Source organism: Malania oleifera, chromosome 7, assembly GCF_029873635.1.
Source record: "Malania oleifera isolate guangnan ecotype guangnan chromosome 7, ASM2987363v1, whole genome shotgun sequence".
Lineage (NCBI taxonomy): Eukaryota > Viridiplantae > Streptophyta > Magnoliopsida > Santalales > Ximeniaceae > Malania > Malania oleifera.
The window spans coordinates 12,699,481-12,720,475 of record NC_080423.1 but is presented as its reverse complement, the minus strand read 5'-3'; the positions used below and the strand labels follow the sequence as shown (position 1 = coordinate 12,720,475).

General features: G+C 38.0%; 1 protein-coding gene across 2 annotated transcripts; it reads left to right on the top strand.

Moving 5' to 3' along the window:
* The first annotated feature begins 473 nt into the window (after positions 1 to 473).
* On the top strand, positions 474 to 18,902 carry LOC131159328 (protein CELLULOSE SYNTHASE INTERACTIVE 1). Of its 2 annotated transcripts, XM_058114133.1 has the most exons (7): positions 474 to 535; positions 1,770 to 1,843; positions 6,025 to 9,073; positions 9,379 to 11,923; positions 14,268 to 14,722; positions 18,217 to 18,333; positions 18,447 to 18,902. In XM_058114133.1, exons 2-7 carry the CDS (start codon positions 1,833 to 1,835, stop codon positions 18,585 to 18,587), a joined length of 6,318 nt encoding a protein of 2,105 aa, XP_057970116.1. In that variant the 5' UTR covers positions 474 to 535; positions 1,770 to 1,832; the 3' UTR covers positions 18,588 to 18,902. The 2 variants fall into 2 exon arrangements, with proteins under 2 accessions (XP_057970116.1, XP_057970115.1); XM_058114132.1 differs by lacking the exons at positions 474 to 535; positions 1,770 to 1,843 and adding an exon at positions 2,150 to 2,185.
* Positions 18,903 to 20,995: the final 2,093 nt, after the last annotated feature.

The window sequence follows — 20,995 nt, the reverse complement described above, 5'->3', positions numbered from 1 at the left end:
GCTTTTAGATTTACTTGCCGAGAAATCGGAGGAATAGAAGAGAATAGAAACAAGTAGGGAAAAGAAAAAATGGAAGAAGAGAGAACAACTCAACCCGCAGTCCTTTTTAAATTACTGACCTGAAGTAAAAATCGTTGTTTTCCTCCCTCAAAGCATTTGCAGTTAACTAGAGAGAGTTGAGCTATTTCGCATATCTAGATTTGTACAGTGCTTAGATTCAACATTATTATGATTTTTATGTCGTACAATTCCCGTTCTTTTTATAGATGGGTTGGATTATTCTTGTTCTGAAGTGATCTCAGTTCATCTGATGTCGGGATTCTTGACGTTTTAGTGATTATCGACTGATCTGCGTTTGCGGCTGACGTTTTTCAATCTGGATTTGTCCTGCTGCTTGGCAGGAGGCTTAGATCTGAGGTGGGGCAAGGGTCTGGATTGATTTGATTAAGAATCTAGCATTGCAGCGAAGCTGGCGGCGACACTAGCGTGGAGGTTCGCTGCCAGCAATGGTGGCAGCCATGCACCTAATGATCTGGTATTTTTCTGTATAATTAATTCCGCAATTATTTATGTATTCCCAACAGTTGGTGTCTACTTTCAGAATTATGTGCTTGGGTAGTATAAATCAAAGAAAAAAAATTTCACGTTGATTATTGATTTTAGTCTTGAATATGAGAATATGAAAATGTGTGAACTTCCCCATGAGAAGAGCTTTGATGGGTCTGAGTCTAGCCTGTATACAATAGGCATAAGTTTTGCCTATGGTTGTCTCTGCAGTTCCCAGAGAACGAGGGGCAAGGATAGGGCAGTTTGTTTTTATTGGACATTCTCATTGAAGAACTAATCTGGTGCTCTCTCTCTCTCTGGTGGGATGACAAGAGCTTGTTTTTGTTCCTCTCCTACAGCTTACAAGAGTGTCTTTTCAATGGCCTTTGCATGGACCCTAGGTGTCAGAAATCCTCTTGAAAACATATAATGCAAAAGCAATGCTATCTACATATGCCAATATTTGCTCACAGTATCAAATGCATGCACCAGCGGCAAACTGCCTAAAAAATCTGTGCAGTAGTATTGATATTTTGTACAATTGATAGACATCCTTGCACATATGTGTACCCCACGGGGGTGTCAGATGAGACATATATGCTGAACATTTCTGGGATCCTCTGCATCTCAAGTTCTAGAAGTAGGATTCTTATTCTACAGAAGTATTCAATTTTAATTCTATATATAAAAAAAAGAAATATTCAATTTGAAGTCATTAGTTTTCTATTTAGTTTTTGAGGGAAAGTCTTGATGGTAAGGATGTTGCTCTCAGACCGGAAGCTTACAGGTTCAAGTCACAGAAACAGGTTCTCCAAATGTGGAGGCAAGGCTGCTTATGCTAGGCCCTCCAAACCCCTGATATGGCGTGAGAGCCTTGTGCACTCAGTGTTGGGTTTGATTTTTCAGTTTTTTATTGAAGTTTTAACCTTTTATCCGCCCTACAGCTTTTCAAATTTTTTCCTGCCATTGAACCCAACAATCGCAGAATGCATTAATTGCCTTTATATTTTGATTACTAATATGTTCAGCTGACTTGCAACTCCTTAGCATCATCGTATGTTACTTGTATGGTTTTTCATGTTATTGCTTCATGATTCTCTGTAGGCTGTAATTTTTTAAGTTTTAATCTTTCATTGCTATTCATGGCAGGATGTATGGATACGTTAAAATATTTATTTTGTATAAAATGGCTCTGTCCAATTCTATTGGTTGTATAATTGCAGGAAAGAAATGGGGATGCAAAACTTCAAGATTTGGAGCCTCCAACTCCACATTCAGCTATTAAAATGGGCTTGAGGTCAGTTCAAACTTGTCCAAGCAAAGCATTGATTTGTTGGTAATTAAGCAATGGCCACTTAGCTTACTGGTACATTTGTAAAACGCTGATTGCACTCATGCTATAAGTTTAAGATGCAATTGAACTTTCAATTATTCTCCTTTTTTGGTATTTAATTGGTGATATTAGAATTTATTAAGGATGCACTGCCATGTGCAGGAAGTTCTCATTTGTGCATCTATAAATTTCAAGTTTCAACTCTCTTTAGCAGTTAAAACATGTCTGAAAACTTTTTTGGGTGTACATGTTTTCCTTGAGCAGAAAGCAGCTGCGGCGTACTTCGTTGCAGAAAATGACAGACATGTACAAAGAGTTTCTCGTTGTGAATGTGAAATAAATGTTGTAGGCTAAAACTGAGTTGCTTGGCAATTCATTCTTCTCTCGTTTGATTCATGATCCCATTGCTACTCCTTTTGCCCTTCATTTTTCATTTGAAAGCTAAAGTTCCTTCAAAGATTAGGTCTTTATGTGGATAATCCTGGGGAAAATCAACACTACTTGCTTCAGAAATGAAGGCGTAATAAGTCTTCATCACCTAATGTGTGTGTCCTTTTCTTTAAGAGCGGGGAGAATTTTTTGCGGCACTTTGGAGCAAGTTGTTTCTTATCCTTGGAGATATTAGGGTCTGCCCTTCCTTTATGGGGGTGTTTTGCGCTTTGTTGTTTAGGTTGTTCGACAAGGGGAAGGAGAAAAAGGTGTGTGGCTTGCTCGATTATGGCTATTTTTTGGTGTATTTGGTTGGAGAGAAATGCCTGAATTTTTAAAAGTTGGGCTACCTCTCTTAATTTGCTTTGGGGTGGAGTGGTGTTTCTTATGTTTTTGTCAGTTCAGGCGAATGCTTTCTTTTGACATTTACCTATGGCAGATTTAGCGCAGGATTAGGCTGCTTTGCTCCAGAGCTGTTTTGTAGTTATTTGTATTTTGTTGTTGTTGTTGTTTTTTTTTTCCTTAATTTTTTATTTTGTTCTTGTTCCTTTGTTTTTGGGTATATGTCTTATCCTTGCTATTTTCTTGTTCTTCTTCTCTTTGTTGTGCTTTCCTTCTCTAATAATTTTTCTTGTTTATAAAGTAGGGAAAAAAACCTGAGTTGTTTGTACTGTGTTGTGAACCTGATTGGATGTTTACGGGAGGCCTATTTTATCATGTTGGTATGTAGCTTATTTTCTCTAGGGCAATTTGATCTGTATGTAATATAATAAACTAGAAGAGCTACAACATTGAGCTTTTAACTTCTAGTTACTCAATTTTATGAGGCAGTTAATGCACCTGGAGCTTCTGCTGTATTTACATAGCAACAGGTCCACTAAGTGCTACAGAAGTACAAAAGATGGAGGATAAAACATCATCTGCAAATCAAATCATTACAATAACACTGACTTCCAAGCCCTTTGTAGATCGGACAGCAATAACCACCCCCCCCCCCCTCAAAAAAAAAATCCCAAGAGTGTGAGCAGATTAGAAGTAAGAAAATTAACTGCATCCCAAAGCAAAAACAAAAACTCATCTAATCCTTGAAAATTCTTGTCTTCTTCTCGAGCCATAGAGTCCAGAAGATAGCATATGGTGCACAAATCAATAAAGTCCTCCCTGTTCTATTTTTCCCAGACCACCAAAATCTTTCCAGCAAAAAATTATTCACATTTTGCGGGGCCACCCCAAGTTTCATCAGAACGTGAAAAAGGGCATTCCAAAGATGTCTTGCCATCCAGCAGTGAAGGAAAAGGTGTGCGTTAGTCTCATTTGACACACAATGCAACATATATATATATATATCTGTGTTGAGAGCCTTAGAAGATCTCTTATTTGCCAATAAGTGTTACGTTGCAAAAGAAGCAGTGGCCCAGAGGGTGCAGTTGTTTTAAGGACATTGGTGAGAGCTTCTTCTTTGCCCAAGAACTTCCTTTCCTTCTTCCATCCCGAAACTGAGGCCTTTTGACTTCTTAAAAGGCAGAGGCCCATCAGATCTTCCTGATTTCTCCCACAATCCTTGGCCCAGCAAACTCTGTTTTCAGTTAAGGATGTTGGACGCCCATTGCCCAGCATTCCCTGAGCCATCTGCAACACAGAAACTGCCCTCACTAACTAGCTAAACTGAGAGAGAAGTGCTGACTCTGAAGTTTCACCAAGAAGTCTGTGTGATGTTCAGGAAAGATATGAAAACCTCTCTTGACAACTTGACCAAACTTAGTCTTGATCCCAGTTTGTCATCAGGCACTCTTGGATGGCAACCCAGAGGACATGCAATCACCAAATCTTGATAAAATCAGATGCATTGATCGGGATAGTGATCAGCTCAAGGACCAAGTTTCTAAAATATTGAGTTGCATGTTTAAACAAGTAGGAGCAATATATCTTCAACTCAAATGTGTTAATTAAATTCAATATTCAAAATCCTACGGTCAAAAGATATTTAAACAATGAATTTTGTATTTTTTCATTATTTACCAATAATATCTTAATTTTATGTAAAAATATAAAATTTAAAATTAAAATGATAAATTTTAATTATACCAAAGTGCCAAGATGAGTAGTCAACAATAAGAGAGATAATCATGCACAAGTAGTGGATGTACGTGGTATCCACGAACCTCTCATAAAGTTGAGCTACTGCCTGGAGCTTGCTCAAGATCCAAACCAACCAAGAAGTGCTCAAGATCCAAACCAATCAAGAAGCACACTGAATAATATTTATCTCGAGCATTCTCGAATCACTGCACAAGTTATACAAGCTTCAAAAATCAATATTTCATGAATATTCAAATTATTAAATAATTAAAACAATCTTTTGTTATCATAAAAATCCTTTGCGGGGCAACATAAACTGATGCACAAAACTCAACTTACCTTAATAATGCCTTAATCCAATTATATGGGTTGATTTGTAACACCCAGCTCACAAGACTCACATGCCATTGGGGTTTTGGGGAGGACATGATGTACTGATGTACACTGTCTTACTTCTACCCTTGGAGAGACTGTTTCCATGTCTTGTACCTTCAGGTTTGGATGTCATACCCTTACTACTGTGTCAAGGCTCGCCCTCTTATATGGGCCAAGAGGCTAACCCATTTTATGTCTTTTAATGCTCTATGTGGAGTTATCTAGAAATATATTTATTCTGTTGACTCAAAGCCCGTCTTATACTTCCTCACTACATTGGGTACACTCTTTCTGGCTTTCCTGTTCGCTTTTGTCCTTGAAGTGTGTTCATTCAACTTGAACCATGATATTCTTTAATCATGTTATCATTGTTCTTTTCTATTTTGTTTACTTCTTTCTCCTTTTGTGTAATGTAAGTTTTATTTGTGAAATCATTGACTATTGGTTTTATGAAAATTTGATGTGAACATGCTATACATTGGTTTATAAATTTCATCAGAATCATGTCAATGATAACAGTGCTACCTTGCAATTGTAATACATTTAACTAATGTTTTAAAAGGCACAATCGAGGCTCGCCTCAAGGCAAGACATGCCTAAAACGCCTTGAGGCTCAAACTAAAACACCAAGTCCCAAAAAGACTAATGCATTACAAGCTGAGGCTTAAGTATTTGTATAAAGGCATGCCTTTTGTGCCTTTTTAGTTGAGGCTTATGTATTTTAGGTGTGTGATCCTCAAGTTAGAGTTGGTTAGAAAATTTTAATTCTGTGTTTATATAAAAGGAATGTCATAACATGAGTTGATTTCTAAAGCTCTTGAACCTCAACCTTTCCAAAATAATTGAGTGTTGTATCTTAGATCTTGAAAATAATTTGAACTTTGTAATGTTAGAGTTATCTCTTTTCATGATTTATGGGATTAATTCGAGTTAGCAAGTTTTGAATGGCCAACAAGTAGTTTGCAAATTACAATTGATTTTTTTTTTTACATTGTATTTTTTATTTTATTAATTTTAATTTTCTATTTTTTTACATGGTTTAGTTTTTATTTATTTTTAAAATATATGTAATTCATTTACATATTTTTATTAAAAAATAAAATTCTCAAAAGGCTTATGCCCTAACACCTTGCCTCTAAAGATTTAAAATGCCTCACCTTATGCCTTTGCCTTTTAAAACATTGCATTGACAAAGCTAGCCCTAAGTATATCAATTTTGCGATTCTAGTTGTAAGGACCTTACTCTATTAATTTAACTGCAGAGACCGTGGCACAATGGAGGATCCAGATGGAACATTGGCTAGTGTTGCCCAATGTATTGAAAAGCTGCGCCAGAATTCCTCTTCTTTACAGGAAAAAGAGAATTCTCTGAAGCAGTTGCTGGAACTTATTGATACACGGGAAAATGCTTTCAGTGCTGTTGGATCTCATTCTCAGGCAGTTCCAGTACTTGTTTCTCTTCTCCGATCAGGGTCTGTTGGAGTGAAAATTCAAGCAGCTAATGTTTTAAGTTCTCTTTGTAAGGAAAATGAATTAAGGGTTAAAGTCTTGCTTGGGGGTTGCATTCCTCCCCTGCTTGGTCTCTTGAGGTCCAACTCAGCAGAGGGTCAAATTGCAGCAGCAAAAACAATATATGCGGTTTCACAAGGTGGTGCTAAGGATCATGTTGGATCAAAAATTTTTTCAACTGAAGGAGTTGTTCCAGTGCTATGGGAGCAATTAGAAAATGGGCTGAAGGCTGGAAACTTGGTTGATAACTTATTGACTGGAGCTCTAAGGAATCTCTCCAGCAGCACTGAGGGGTTTTGGTCTACAACGGTACAAGCTCGAGGAGTGGATATACTCGTGAAGTTGCTTACAACTGGACAGTCAAGCACTCAAGCAAATGTATGCTTTCTTCTTGCATGTATGATGATGGAGGATGCATCTGTTTGCTCTAGGGTGTTGGCTGCGGAGGCTGCAAAACTACTCCTCAAGCTTTTAGGACCTGGTCATGAAGCTCCTATCAGGGCAGAGGCTGCAGGTGCTCTTAAATCTCTGTCTGCCCAGTGCAAAGAAGCAAGGCGGGAGATAGCTAATTCTAATGGTATACCTGCTTTGATTAATGCAACAATAGCTCCTTCAAAAGAATTTATGCAAGGTGAGTTTGCCCAAGCATTGCAAGAGAATGCAATGTGTGCTCTGGCAAACATTTCTGGTGGTTTGTCATTTGTCATTTCAAGCCTTGGTCAAAGCCTTGAATCATGTTCTTCGCCTGCTCAGATTGCTGATACATTAGGAGCATTAGCTTCAGCTCTAATGATATATGATATGAAAGCAGAATCTACAAGAGCATCAGATCCTCTGGATATTGAACAGACTTTGGTTAAGCAGTTTAAACCTCACTCATCATTTCTTGTGCAGGAACGAACCATAGAAGCCCTAGCTAGTCTGTATGGGAATGCCATACTCGCAAATAGACTTGCAAATTCTGATGCAAAACGTCTGCTGGTTTGTTTGATCACGATGGCAACCAATGAAGTTCAGGACGAGTTGATAAGATCCCTTCTTTTACTTTGCAACAATGAAGGCAGTCTGTGGCGAGCCCTTCAAGCTCGTGAGGGGGTTCAGTTGTTGATATCTCTTCTTGGACTTTCATCAGAGCAACAGCAGGAATGTGCAGTTGCATTGCTTTGCCTTTTATCAAATGAGAATGATGAAAGTAAATGGGCTATCACTGCTGCGGGTGGAATACCTCCTCTTGTTCAAATACTAGAGACAGGCTCTGCGAAAGCAAAAGAAGATTCTGCAACAATACTTGGGAACCTCTGTGATCACAGTGAAGATATACGGGCATGTGTTGAAAGTGCTGATGCTGTTCCCGCTTTATTATGGCTGCTGAAGAATGGAAGCCCAAATGGGAAAGAAATTTCAGCAAAGACATTGAACCATTTAATACATAAATCAGATACAGCAACTATCAGCCAACTAACTGCCTTATTAACGAGTGATCTACCTGAATCCAAAGTTTATGTTTTGGATGCTTTAAGAAGCATGCTGTCTGTTGCTCCACTCAATGATATACTGCATGAAGGTAGTGCTGCAAATGATGCAATTGAAACAATGATCAAAATATTGAGTTCTAGCAGAGAAGAGACACAAGCTAAGTCTGCATCTGCTCTTGCTGGAATCTTTGACCTCAGAAAGGACTTGCGTGAAAGTAGCATTGCTGTTAGGACTCTTTGGTCAGCCATGAAGCTGTTAAATGCCGAGTCAGAAAACATCTTAGTGGAATCCTCACGTTGCCTTGCTGCAATATTTCTTTCAATTAAAGTGAACCGGGACATGGCTGCTGTTGCTAGGGATGCATTCTCTCAGTTAGTTATTCTTGCTAACTCCCCCACTTTGGAAGTTGCAGAACAGTCAATATGTGCTTTAGCCAATCTTCTTTTGGATAATGAAATTTCTGATAAAGCTATTCATGAAGAAATTATTTTGCCTGCAACTAGAGTTCTGCGTGAAGGCACTGCTGCTGGGAAAACGCTGGCTGCAGCAGCAATTTCTCGCCTACTTCATTCTCGCTGTATTGACTATAACTTGATTGATTGTGTGAATCGTGCTGGAACAGTTCTTGCATTGGTTTCATTCCTCGATTCTGCTAATGGTGGGTCTCTTGCCACAGCAGAGGCTTTAGATGCCCTTGCTTTTTTGTCGAGTTCAGAGGTTGATGGGCACATCAAACCTGCATGGGCAGTTCTGGCAGAATGCCCAAACAGCATAACCCCAATAGTTTCATGTATTGCTGATGCAGCACCCTTGTTGCAAGACAAAGCTATTGAAATATTGTCACAACTTTGTCGCGATCAGTCTCTTGTTCTAGGAAATACAATCACTTGTTCCTATGGCAGTATTTTATCAATTGCAAGAAGGGTGATCAACTCTATGAACATAAAGGTGAAAATTGGGGGAACTGCACTTCTTATCTGTGCTGCAAAAGTTAATCACCAGAGAGCGGTGGAAGATCTTAATGAATCAAACTTGTGTGTCCATCTCATTCAATCTCTTGTAGCGTTGCTTAATTCAACAGAATCTCTCTCCTTGGGAGATGAGGGGGGAAAGAACATGCAGGCCATAAGCATTTATAGGCAGAGCAAAGAAGGCAGTAATGACGGAATGGATACTGGAACAGCAATTATATATGGTGCTAACCTAGCTGTATGGCTATTGTCTGTTCTTGCTTGTGATGACAAAAGTAAAATTGTGATGTTGGAGGCTGGAGCTGTTGAAGTACTCACTGACAAGATCTCTCAATGTTTATTGCAATTTACTCAGGTATCCAACTTCATTTTTTCACAGAATCACTAAACAAGATAAATTCATGATTTATTTGTTCACAGAGACTTTTTAGAGTTTGCATTCAAGGCATTACTAGCATTTAACATTGGTCCTTCAACAATTTTTGCACATCCCTAACCCTCCCATCTGACCCCTGCCGCCTGCAAAAGAAAAACATTAAAAAAAAATTGTTTCTGTTCATATGCTTGGTCACCTATGCAGGATTGGAATTTGATTAAATTGCTTGCTTTATTTTCACTTTTGAAACGTTTATAATTGCTTCTTCATGGTCATCCTTGCAGATTGATTTTAAAGAAGATAATAGTGTATGGATTTGTGCTTTACTTCTTGCTATTCTGTTTCAAGATAGAGATATAATACGAGCACATGCAACAATGAAATCTATACCAGTACTTGCAAATATGTTGAAGACAGACGAGTCAGCAAGCAGATATTTTGCTGCACAAGCAATAGCCAGTCTAGTCTGTAATGGCAGCAGAGGGACTCTTTTGTCTGTAGCGAATTCTGGGGCTGCTGGTGGCCTTATTTCATTACTTGGCTGTGCTGATGTCGATATATATGATCTTCTGGAATTGTCGGAGGAGTTTGCTTTGCTGCGTTATCCAGAGCAAGTTGCTCTTGAGAGGTTGTTTAGGGTTGATGACATTAGGGTTGGTGCTACCTCTCGGAAAGCAATACCTGCACTTGTTGACCTACTTAAACCAATTCCAGATCGTCCAGGGGCACCATTTCTAGCACTTGGATTGCTGATTCAACTTGCAAAAGACTGCCCTGCGAACAAAATTGTAATGGTGGAATCAGGGGCTTTGGAAGCACTGACAAAGTATCTTTCACTTGGCCCACAAGATGCAACTGAGGAAGCTGCTACTGATTTGTTGGGAATCCTGTTTACTAGTGCTGAAATACGGAGACATGAATCAGCATTTGGTGCTGTCAGTCAACTTGTAGCAGTTTTACGTTTGGGTGGAAGAGCTGCAAGGCATAGTGCTGCAAGAGCATTAGAAAGTCTCTTTTCCTCCGACCATATTAGAAATGCTGAAAGTTCTCGACAGGCTGTTCAACCATTGGTTGAAATTCTTAATACTGGCATGGAGAGAGAGCAGCACTCTGCCATTGCTGCATTGGTAAGGCTGTTGAGTGAAAATCCATCAAGAGCCCTCGCTGTTGCTGATGTGGAAATGAATGCAGTAGATGTTCTTTGCAGGATCCTTTCATCAAATTGTTCAATGGATTTGAAGGGGGATGCTGCAGAATTATGCTGTGTTCTTTGTGGTAATACAAGAATCAGATCTACCATGGCTGCAGCTCGCTGTGTTGAGCCTCTGGTCTCTCTCCTTGTGACTGAGTTTAGCCCTGCGCAGCAATCAGTTGTCCACGCACTGGATAAGCTTTTGGATGATGAGCAACTGGCTGAACTGGTTGCTGCACATGGCGCTGTTATTCCTCTTGTTGGCCTTCTCTATGGCAGGAATTACATGCTTCATGAGGCTGTATCCAGAGCTCTTGTGAAGCTGGGGAAAGACAGGCCTTCTTGCAAGGTGGAAATGGTGAAAGCTGGAGTGATTGAGAGCATACTTGATATCCTTCATGAAGCTCCGGATTTTCTCTGTGCTGCTTTGACTGAATTGCTGCGAATATTGACTAATAATGCGACAATTGCTAGGGGTCCATCTGCGGCAAAAGTGGTTGAACCCCTTTTTCTCTTGCTAGCAAGACCAGAATTTGGGCCTGATGGACAGCATAGTACATTACAAGTTCTTGTTAATATTTTAGAGCATCCGCAATGTCGTGCTTCCTACGCCCTTGACTCTCACCAAGCTATTGAACCACTCATCCCCTTACTAGATTCTCCAGTTCCAGCAGTACAACAGTTGGCTGCTGAGCTTCTTTCACATCAGCTTGTGGAAGAACATCTTCAGAAGGATTCAGCAACACAGCAAGTAATTGGTCCTTTGATACGGGTGCTTGGTTCTGGTGTGCACATTTTGCAGCAGAGAGCTGTGAAGGCGCTTGTTAGTCTTGCGTTAACTTGGCCAAATGAAATTGCAAAGGAAGGTGGTGTTAATGAGTTGTCCAAGGTGATATTGCAAGCTGATCCTTCTCTTCCTCATGCCTTGTGGGAATCTGCTGCTTCTGTTTTAGCCAGTATCTTGCAATTCAGTTCTGAATTTTATTTGGAAGTACCTGTAGCTGTCTTGGTAAGGTTGCTTCGTTCTGGCTCGGAAGGCACAGTAATTGGTGCATTGAATGCTCTTCTTGTGTTGGAAAGTGATGACGGAACGAGTGCTGAAGCAATGGCTGAGAGTGGTGCCATAGAAGCTCTTTTGGAACTTCTAAGAGGTCATCAGTGTGAGGAAACTGCGGCTAGACTGCTGGAAGTTCTACTAAACAACGTGAAGATAAGGGAATCTAAGGTCACCAAGTCTGCAATCTTACCATTATCCCAGTACCTCTTGGATCCACAAACCCAAGCTCAGCAGGCTAGATTGCTAGCAACTCTGGCTCTTGGTGATCTATTCCAGAATGAGGGTCTTGCTCGAAGTAGTGATGCGGTTTCAGCTTGCCGTGCTCTCGTGAATGTTCTTGAAGAACAACCAACAGAAGAAATGAAAGTGGTAGCTATTTGTGCCTTGCAAAACCTTGTTATGTATAGTCGATCAAATAAAAGAGCAGTTGCAGAAGCTGGTGGTGTTCAGGTTGTACTGGATCTGATTGGTTCAAGTGATCCAGAAACATCGGTTCAGGCTGCAATGTTTGTTAAACTTCTCTTTTCTAATCATACAATTCAAGAATACGCTTCCAGTGAAACTGTTAGAGCTATTACTGGTAAATTATTTTCTTTTCTTTTTCTGTTTCTAGTCATTTTTTGAATAACAGTAGCCTACATCAAAATAAATAAATATATAAGCACCAGTAGCATCATACACTTATGCATGCCTCTTGGTTCATGATAACTGCCATCCCTAAGGCCTTCCGTTACTTGGAGGACAGATCTTTTTCTTGCAGCTTGGATCCTTCGTCATCGTCACCATCTTCATTATCTGATAGTCCAATATACTCCCTGCAGTATTTGACCCCATATGCGCAAATTGAAATCATTGTTTATTACCAGAAAGTTTCCCAATTCTTGCCTCCTGGATTCCCTTCTGGGCTTTAAAATTCATTGTGGTGTACTGGTAGCTAGAGCTGTTATTTGCCTTCATTGTGAACTTTGCCTGCTGTATTAGTTTAATTGGGAAAATGCTTCAGAAACAAAAATGGTGCTCCATTTTGTTTGTATAAAGAGAAAATGTTGAACAGTCCTAAATTTGATGGAAATTGGCTCTTTGCTTTAAAAAACAAATGGTTGGAAACTTGGAATCATGCCATATGAGTTTTTTAATTGATTTTATTATTATTTATTGTTGTTATAGCATTGCTTATGGATTTTCATACACGTTGCACACTTGGACATGGGAAGCTGCTCTAGGTTCTTTAATGTTCGTGTGCTTTTCCTCCTCCGTTTTTTTTTTTTTTTGTGTGCAGTGTTGGTAGGTCTGCATCATGGATGCATATGGGAAATTGCATGATTGGAATGTGTTTTTTCTTTTTTCTTTTTTTTTTTTATAAAAAAACTTGAGGTTCAGAGAAAAAGTTAATGATGCCAAGAAATTCTTTTAAGAACTCATAAAGCAATTCTGACTGAACATAAAGAGTGTCCCTAGATTCTATGAATGGGATGCATGTGGGCATGCATGTGCACTTACTTGAATGCGTGCTTTTTTTATCACCTGTGGAACTTAACCTGTGTTTTTGTGCACTTCACAAAAAACAGTTAACAAGTTTTTATGTGTGAAACATTTTATTCAGGAAGTATAAAGTATTACTCGTCACAAAATTTACTAAAAGTGCATTTAACCATCCCTACATTCATTAGTCAAATATTCCATTTCAATTTGTTTGTGCACACTCACATTATTTATTGATAAGTACACTCTCAAGGTATATTATTTATTTATTTAATAAGTACACTCAAGATAATTATGCAGGACACTTCTACCTAAAGCTAACTACAATGTTGGAGACTTCTTGACATAAGAGATTTTTATTTTTTATTAGTCATGAGATGTGCTACAAAAAGAACGTTTAGTTTTTAATGGAAACAAAAGAGCTCTTGAATTCATATGTCAGTATATAACAAGTACTTCAATTGACTGTCACTCTTTCAACCTTAAAAAAAAAAATTGAACTCTTGTATTTTATAAAGTAAACCTAGTTTGCTTTGTGGTGCTGAAAGGAAGATAAAAGCCCATATAAACTCCATCCTATCCTTGCATTTAAAAGGATGCACAATTATTGTGGCACAAGAAACACATGCAATGTCTCCTTTGTTGAGACTCATGTTAGGAATTATTGAGTAGCGCAAGCAGGGTGGCCATTGACAAGGAAACTATGTTGTTCATTGTGGATCTGACGTTTGGATTTCTGCTGGGTGCTAAATAGTACTGTGAACAAGTGGAAGTGTTGCTACTGCATCTTTTATCAGTATGCATGTGATTTGTTCCTGCCTGCTTACTATGAAAAGATAGAAGTAGCAAGTTAGAACAAGCAAGAGATTTTTCTAGGAAATTTTCTTTTTGAAGTTTGACAAGATGTGATTCGTATGTCAAGTTTTTTGCAAATGCACCATTACGTACAAAGATTTTCTTTATGTTTTTATATGATCCATCTTCACAAAACTTTAGTCATTGTATACCATGAGTTTCCTCAAGTCAAGATCCCCCATGGTGAAAATGGAATAACAAGACACATGTTCATGTAGAAAGTGCAAAATTAACATAGGTGACATTTTCTTGTTCTATGAAGATGAGGGATGCTTGAACAAAAAAACACATTAGCGCTGATTTCCACAAAGTTGCCTGACTTATTATTTCCTTATTACAGCTTTGTAAGTGGTGATTCATTATTTTATGTTACCAGTTCTTGTTACTTTGTTATGTATAAAATGATTCAATTTGTCAAATTTGTCGAATATCTGAAATGTGGACCTGAGTAATTGAAAGAGAGAAAAGAATAAGAATGGTTCTGCAAAATCTTTATGCTGCTGTTTTATATTTGGCGCACCTAAATGCCTTTGCATCTGTGGCTGTATATTTTCTGGTACAGTTATATTGTTTTTACTGTTATGCAGCTGCAATTGAAAAGGATTTGTGGGCTACTGGAACTGTAAATGACGAGTATTTAAAAGCTTTAAATGCCCTCTTCAGCAACTTCCCGCGTTTGAGAGCCACTGAGCCTGCAACACTTAGTATTCCCCATCTGGTTACATCCCTCAAGACTGGGTCAGAGGCAACTCAAGAAGCAGCTTTGGACTCTCTTTTTCTTCTAAGGCAGGCTTGGTCTGCTTGCCCAGCTGAAGTGTCTAGAGCTCAATCAGTTGCTGCAGCAGATGCAATTCCCTTGCTACAATACTTGATCCAGTCTGGCCCCCCTCGCTTTCAGGAGAAGGCAGAATTTCTGTTGCAGTGTTTGCCAGGGACCTTAGTTGTGATAATCAAGCGTGGAAACAACATGAAGCAGTCAGTGGGAAATCCTAGTGTCTATTGCAAGCTTACACTTGGCAACAATCCACCAAGGCAAACCAAGGTATTATGTTGCGCACATTAAAAAATTCTAGTTTTGTTTTCTGAATTGTTGTGGATTCAATTTTTATGATTCACCCTATTACATGAAGAAGAGTAGACATCAGTTTCTTGTTTAAAAATAAAGCCCATATTACCAAAGCGAAATACCTTTGAAAATTTTTCCTTTAAAAGTGCTTTGCATATTTTATGTAGTGGGCATGAAAATTGTGGTGATTGGTCAATGATGACATAGTCATCTCTTATATCTTTTAGTTTTTGGATCACCTGCTATATCTCTTCAATATTTTAAGATAAAGGTGATGAATTATACAGTTAGATCTTCATGAGCTCTTCTGTTAAATGTCTGATCTTCATTTGACATGCCATGAAGATCCAGCTATAAGATGAGCAAATGCTTATTTTGGTTGGTTTAGTGGTTGAACCCTCTTTCTAGGCTTACATAGGTTTAGTTTGTTTATTCTTAAACTTTAAATTTGAGAGCACATTTTAAGTTGACGGATGTTATACTCATGGGCCATGTGAATTAGTTTAAGATTAAACTTTCAAAAGGATCACATGCACTTCCATCAGCTTCGATAATTGACTCTTGACTTGCATGCTATAAACACAAGTGCAAGAATAAGTTTTCATGGATTAAGATGGACAAATGCTTGTTTTGGTTAGTTTAGTGGTTGAACCCTCTTTCTAGGCTTACATAGGTTTAGTTTGTTTATTCTATACTTCAAATTTGAGAGCACATTTTAAGTTGACAGATGTTATACTCATAGCCCATGTGAATTAGTTTAAGATTAAACTTTCAAAAGGATCACGTGCACTTCCATCAACTTCGATAATTGACTCTTGACTTGCAGGCTATAAAAGTGCAAGAATAAGTTTTCATGGATTAGGTTTTAGCATCCTTGGCACCTGTTTCTTCGGTTACTATTTGTGTCCTTGGACACCATTGTATATGCAATTCCAATGTGAAGGGCATGTTCGCCCACTCTATTCAACAGTTGTATCAGAAGACAATATATATATATATATATTTTAAACATAAGATCCTCAGAAGTGGGGATTCATAACTTATCCTATTACTTTTTCCAATCAATCAAATTACTGAAATTTGAACAGAAGTATCGTCAGAAAAAGCTATACTTGATTTGATACAATTCTCATTTGTAGTATTAATTTTTATTGAATTGAGTTAGATAAGTTATTCTGAATGCTTGTTAAGATATTATTTTTTATTTTTTAGTTCTTTTGATAACAATGGAAATTTATTAATAGGGAGGAAAGAGAAACTTCAATCATCGGGAGGACAAGATGCCCTTAGACCAAAATTGAAAGAAAGCAGAAAAGAAAATAAAAAGAAAAACTTAATGCAGCTAAGAGAAAAAACCGTTTTCAACCCCCTTCTACCATAATTAATTGAGTACTTTAAATTAGCTAATTCACACTGACCTTTTGTTGTTGTACTTTTACCACCATCCAACTGAGCCCTACTGCCACCAACATCAGATAACCAACAACAACAACAACAGGCCTTAAGTCCCATTAGATGGGATCGGCTACATGAATCCATTTCCACAAATCCACCCCATCAAGAGCGTTTTCTTTTTTATTAGATTAGGTGCCATTCAATCGTTCCTCACTACCTGATTCCAAGTTCTTTTAGGCCTACCCCTACCCCTACCCCTTTTCATGTTAGAAACAATAACTAACTCTGTCCTCATAAGTGCTCTACTAGGGCCGCCCCTCCCTTATCTTGTTTTCAACTAGTGCTTTGCCTAAATAATTGTGTATATGCTCGCTTCTTACTTAATCTTTTAATGTTAAACCACTCATCTATATTAACATTCGCATTTCAATAACTTTTTAATTTTTATACATTTTGTTTCTTAGTTGCCTAGCATTTTGAACCGTAAAGCATAGCTGGTCTTATAGTCGTCTTATAAAACTTTCCTTTTACTTTTAAGGGTATTTTACGATCACACAATGCACCTGACGCACTCCTCCATTTTACCCAACCTATTCTAGTTTTCTATACTATATCTTCAATTTTCCCGTCAGCTTGCATAATAGATCCAAGATATCTAAATCTATTAGTTCTATTAATCTCTTGATTATCAAGTTTAATTTTCTCTCCATTACTACTTCTTACATTACTGAAATTACATTTCATATATTCTATCTTGTTCCTATTTCATTTAGACCGTTTAGACTCTAATATGACTCTTCAAAGTTCTAGCTTAGATTCGACACTGCTCTTACTATCATGGATCAACACGATATCATCTGCAAACAGCATATACGAAGGAATCTCATTTTGGATATTCTTAGTAAGTTCATCAATTACTATAGTAAAAAGATAAGGAGTCAAAGTAGAACCTTGATGTATACCTACTGTGATTGGAAAATCTCTAAATTCCTCTCCTACAATCCTAATGCTAGTAACTACTCTTTCATACATATCCTTAATGACCTCAGTATATCTACTACAAACCTCCTTCTTTTCGAAGACCCACCAAAGAATGTCCCTAGGTACTCTAGCATATGCTTTCTCTAGGTCAATAAAAACCATATGCAAGTCCCTCATCTTTTCACTAAACTTTTCCATTAAACTTCTTAAAAGATAAATAGCTTTTGTTGTTGATCTCCTAGGCATAAAACCAATTTGATTTCTTGAAATCTTCATTTCTTGTCTTATTCTATGTTTCAATTATCCTTTCCCATAATTTCATCATATGACTTGATCTTTATTCCATGATAGTTATTACAGTTTTGGATATCACATTTGTTTTTGTGTAAAGGTACTGACTCCCATTTTTTTTCCATCAGTTGTGAACTTCCATATCCTTATGCTAACTTCCTTCACAGAACAAAATACCGTCCTGTTTATTATCATTTACCTGATTTTCTTCATCTAATATTCATCTCTGAATATAGGAATGCCATTTAGATCTTCTAACATAGTTGGAGATACGTGAGAAATATCACCTTATAGCTCCAATGGATCTGAGTCCTATATGGATTCTTTGCAAACTTCATCTAGTAACAATACATTTCCATATGCAACTCACTATACAATTACTACTGTTATCAGACGCATCATCCCAATTCATTTTAACCTCTACCTGTCCCCCTTCCCAACTTTCTCATGTGAAACCACTTTCACCTCCATTGGACTCTCCATAATAGTAAAGCTACCAACCTTCAAGCACTTCTTGCATCTCAGCATGCACTTACATAAGCACTTTCCCATTTCCCATTGTACCCATTATAAACTTTGGAACATCCAGCAGGAACCAATTCCTTATCAGCACCCAAAGTATTCCTCACCCCTACTTTCTTTTCTTTTTATCACAAAAGATGCTTGTACCCAAGTTCATATCATATAGTTGCAGTCATTGGTTGTCCAGCAAATGATTGGAGCATTTATCTGACCTTCAATGATGTTAATGACTTGATACTGCCTCGCGCATGTGACAAATGCTCTGTTCTTATGCTTCTCAGATTGTATCAACTGGTCCTAATCCAGAGTGGGATGAAAGTTTTGCATGGTCCTTCGAAAGTCCTCCAAAAGGCCAGAAGCTTCATATTTCTTGCAAGAACAAGAGCAAAATGGGGAAGGTAAATGAGGCAGAAAACAAACAACTTAAATGATATTTCAATATTTTTCCCCATTCTGTCCGAGGATTTTCTTTGAATTGCTTCTGACCTTATACTACTGGAATCTCATGCAGAGCTCATTTGGCAAAGTCACAATCCAGATTGATCGGGTTGTAATGCTCGGAGCGGTTGCTGGAGAGTACGCTCTCTTGCCTCAAAGCAAAAGCGGCCCCTCACGGAATCTGGAAATCGAGTTCCAGTGGTCTAACAAATGATTCCCATTACTGAAGTTTCTAATCCTTGGCTGCAAATGAATATACAAGGGAAACAGTGGTGGAAAAAGGAATTCATTTTTTTTTCGTCGGTTATTTATGATGCCAGTGTATATAGTCTGCCCGAAATTTTAATTTTTTGAGTAGTGTTCTGCTTACATCGCTGTACGGCCAATTTGTTGGTATTCTTTTGTAATCCTTTCTTCAATTCCCTGTGATGGCAGCTGTGGAATTAGAAGTAAGTTTGTTTACATTTTCAAAATATTTTTTTGGTATGATGGCAGCTGTGGAATTAGAAAAGTTTATATATATTTTTTTTCATTTTTTTTTTTTTGGTATTGATGTTCGAGTGCAAATCTTCAGAGGTAAATAAGGGGGGTGTATATCGTTTGGACGTCTCTTGGTGCACTGATGCTTCTTTCATTACAAAATTAATTATTCGATTCACCCAGGCAATATCATATGTTTCAAAGAATTACATGACACTTTATAAAAGCACATGTTGGGGTTGGAAGGCAAATTACAGTAATAAACAAAGTGTGCTAACAATGCTGAGCTTATTCCATCCTTCTCTTGAAAAATAAATTGGTTCCTCCTCTTTCAACGTCACCTACAATAGCAAAAAATTGAAGTGTACAAAATTTCACAGGACGGAGGAATAATTTCTTGATGGAAAACCTTTTCATTTATTTGATATGCATGGAATGAAATTGATCTTTGTATTTTTACGTCTAACTTTTCACTCCAATGCACTAAACATTGGGCTAGCGTTATAGGCCTGTGACATGCATGAGCATTGAGTTATGCCGCATGAGAGAAAATTGTTGGATTTCTGGGGAAGGGCCCAAGCCATGCTCTATGCTTCACCTCCTCTTAGGTCGCCAATGAGCACCCAACCCATGCATGTATGGTCTACTCTCCAATGGACTCCTCTCAAGTATTGGTATGGAACCTGATTTAAGGAGCAATGTACCTAGGAAGGGACCTCGCATACAACCCATGTAGGCTCAAAGAGCTGACTCATAAGAGGCCATGGACTCTCCTAAGCCCCTGTTATGGTTGACTTGTTTCAGTCCCAACTTTTGAGGAAAATTTAAGTGACGCTCAAAGGGGCCTTTTTCTTAAGAAATTGGGGAGTAAATAGAGTTGAGAGTTGGGTGTTGAGTGTATCAATTTTAAGGAGCAAGTCTTTGGAGGCTTTGAAGAAAAGGCCAGGAGCCTTTTAGAAGAATTTAAGGGGAGAAAGGGGAGGGAAGCTTATTATAGAAAAATCAAACCATAGCAACAAAAGAAACAGGGAACTAACCAAGCTCGATCAATTAGAATGTTTAGTGAACTATGACAAAATTAAAGGAGTTTCTAACTTAGAGGAGGATAGTAGCATCTGAGACTTTTGGTGAAATCTTGTTGCTAAACTAATTTCTTGGAATGTTAGGGCTTGAATGATAGTTCAAGAAGTACAATGGTTCAATGTTTGTTTATAAAATGGAGAGGTGACATTTCTGTAGACAGGTTTATGACCAACAATTTACATAAAGCATAAACGCTGCACATGGTGGGCGTCTTATTATCTTGTGGAAAGGGGATGTTATGGGTATATTGGAACTCACAATTTTTAATACCTTCTCGACATCCTACCTTTTAAGGAATTTGGAGGGCAACTTCATGTGCATTTTCATGACATCTTGCCTTTCAAGGAACTTGGAGGGCAACATTGTGTGGGTTTTCACTAGAATTTAAAGACCTTTTGAGGAGCTCTATGAGATAAAAAAACAAATATGATGCCCATCGAGTTGTTAACAACCTGACACTAACCCAACTCGTTGACCCATCGACAACGCCTTTATCTTTTGCTTTAGGGTGCATTACCCTTTCTTTAAAGTAGCCTCAGACCTAAAAGTCAATTTGGCGAAAAGCAAATTAACCTACATGGCTTAGTTGTCTGGTTACAAACAAGGACATTTAAAAAGAAATTGCTCTCTCCCCTTCCTATCTAGCTTTCTAGCTTGAGGTTGTGGGGAGAAGAGATATTTCCCCTTTTATTTATAGTCTCTCTCTTTTTATTTGTTTTGTTATTTTGCCTTTTTTTTTTTTTTTGTTTCCTTTTTCTATTGTTGTCGCCTCTCTGGCCTAACAAAAGAAAAAAAGGAGATGGTAGTGAGGGAACTTTCCTATGAGCATTATGGGTTGCAAGTTGAGATATTTTCCTCTAACATATCTTTATCTTGCTATTAGAGAAAATTTTAAAGACAAGAATTTGGTATCCTATCATTAAGAGATTTGAGAAAAGGCTTGTTGGATGGAAAAAATGAACTACCCATCAAAAGAAGGTAGACTTACGCTCAATGACTTGTGAAGGGCATATAATGTTCACGGGTAACTACATCATTTGATGGAAATACTTTGTTAAT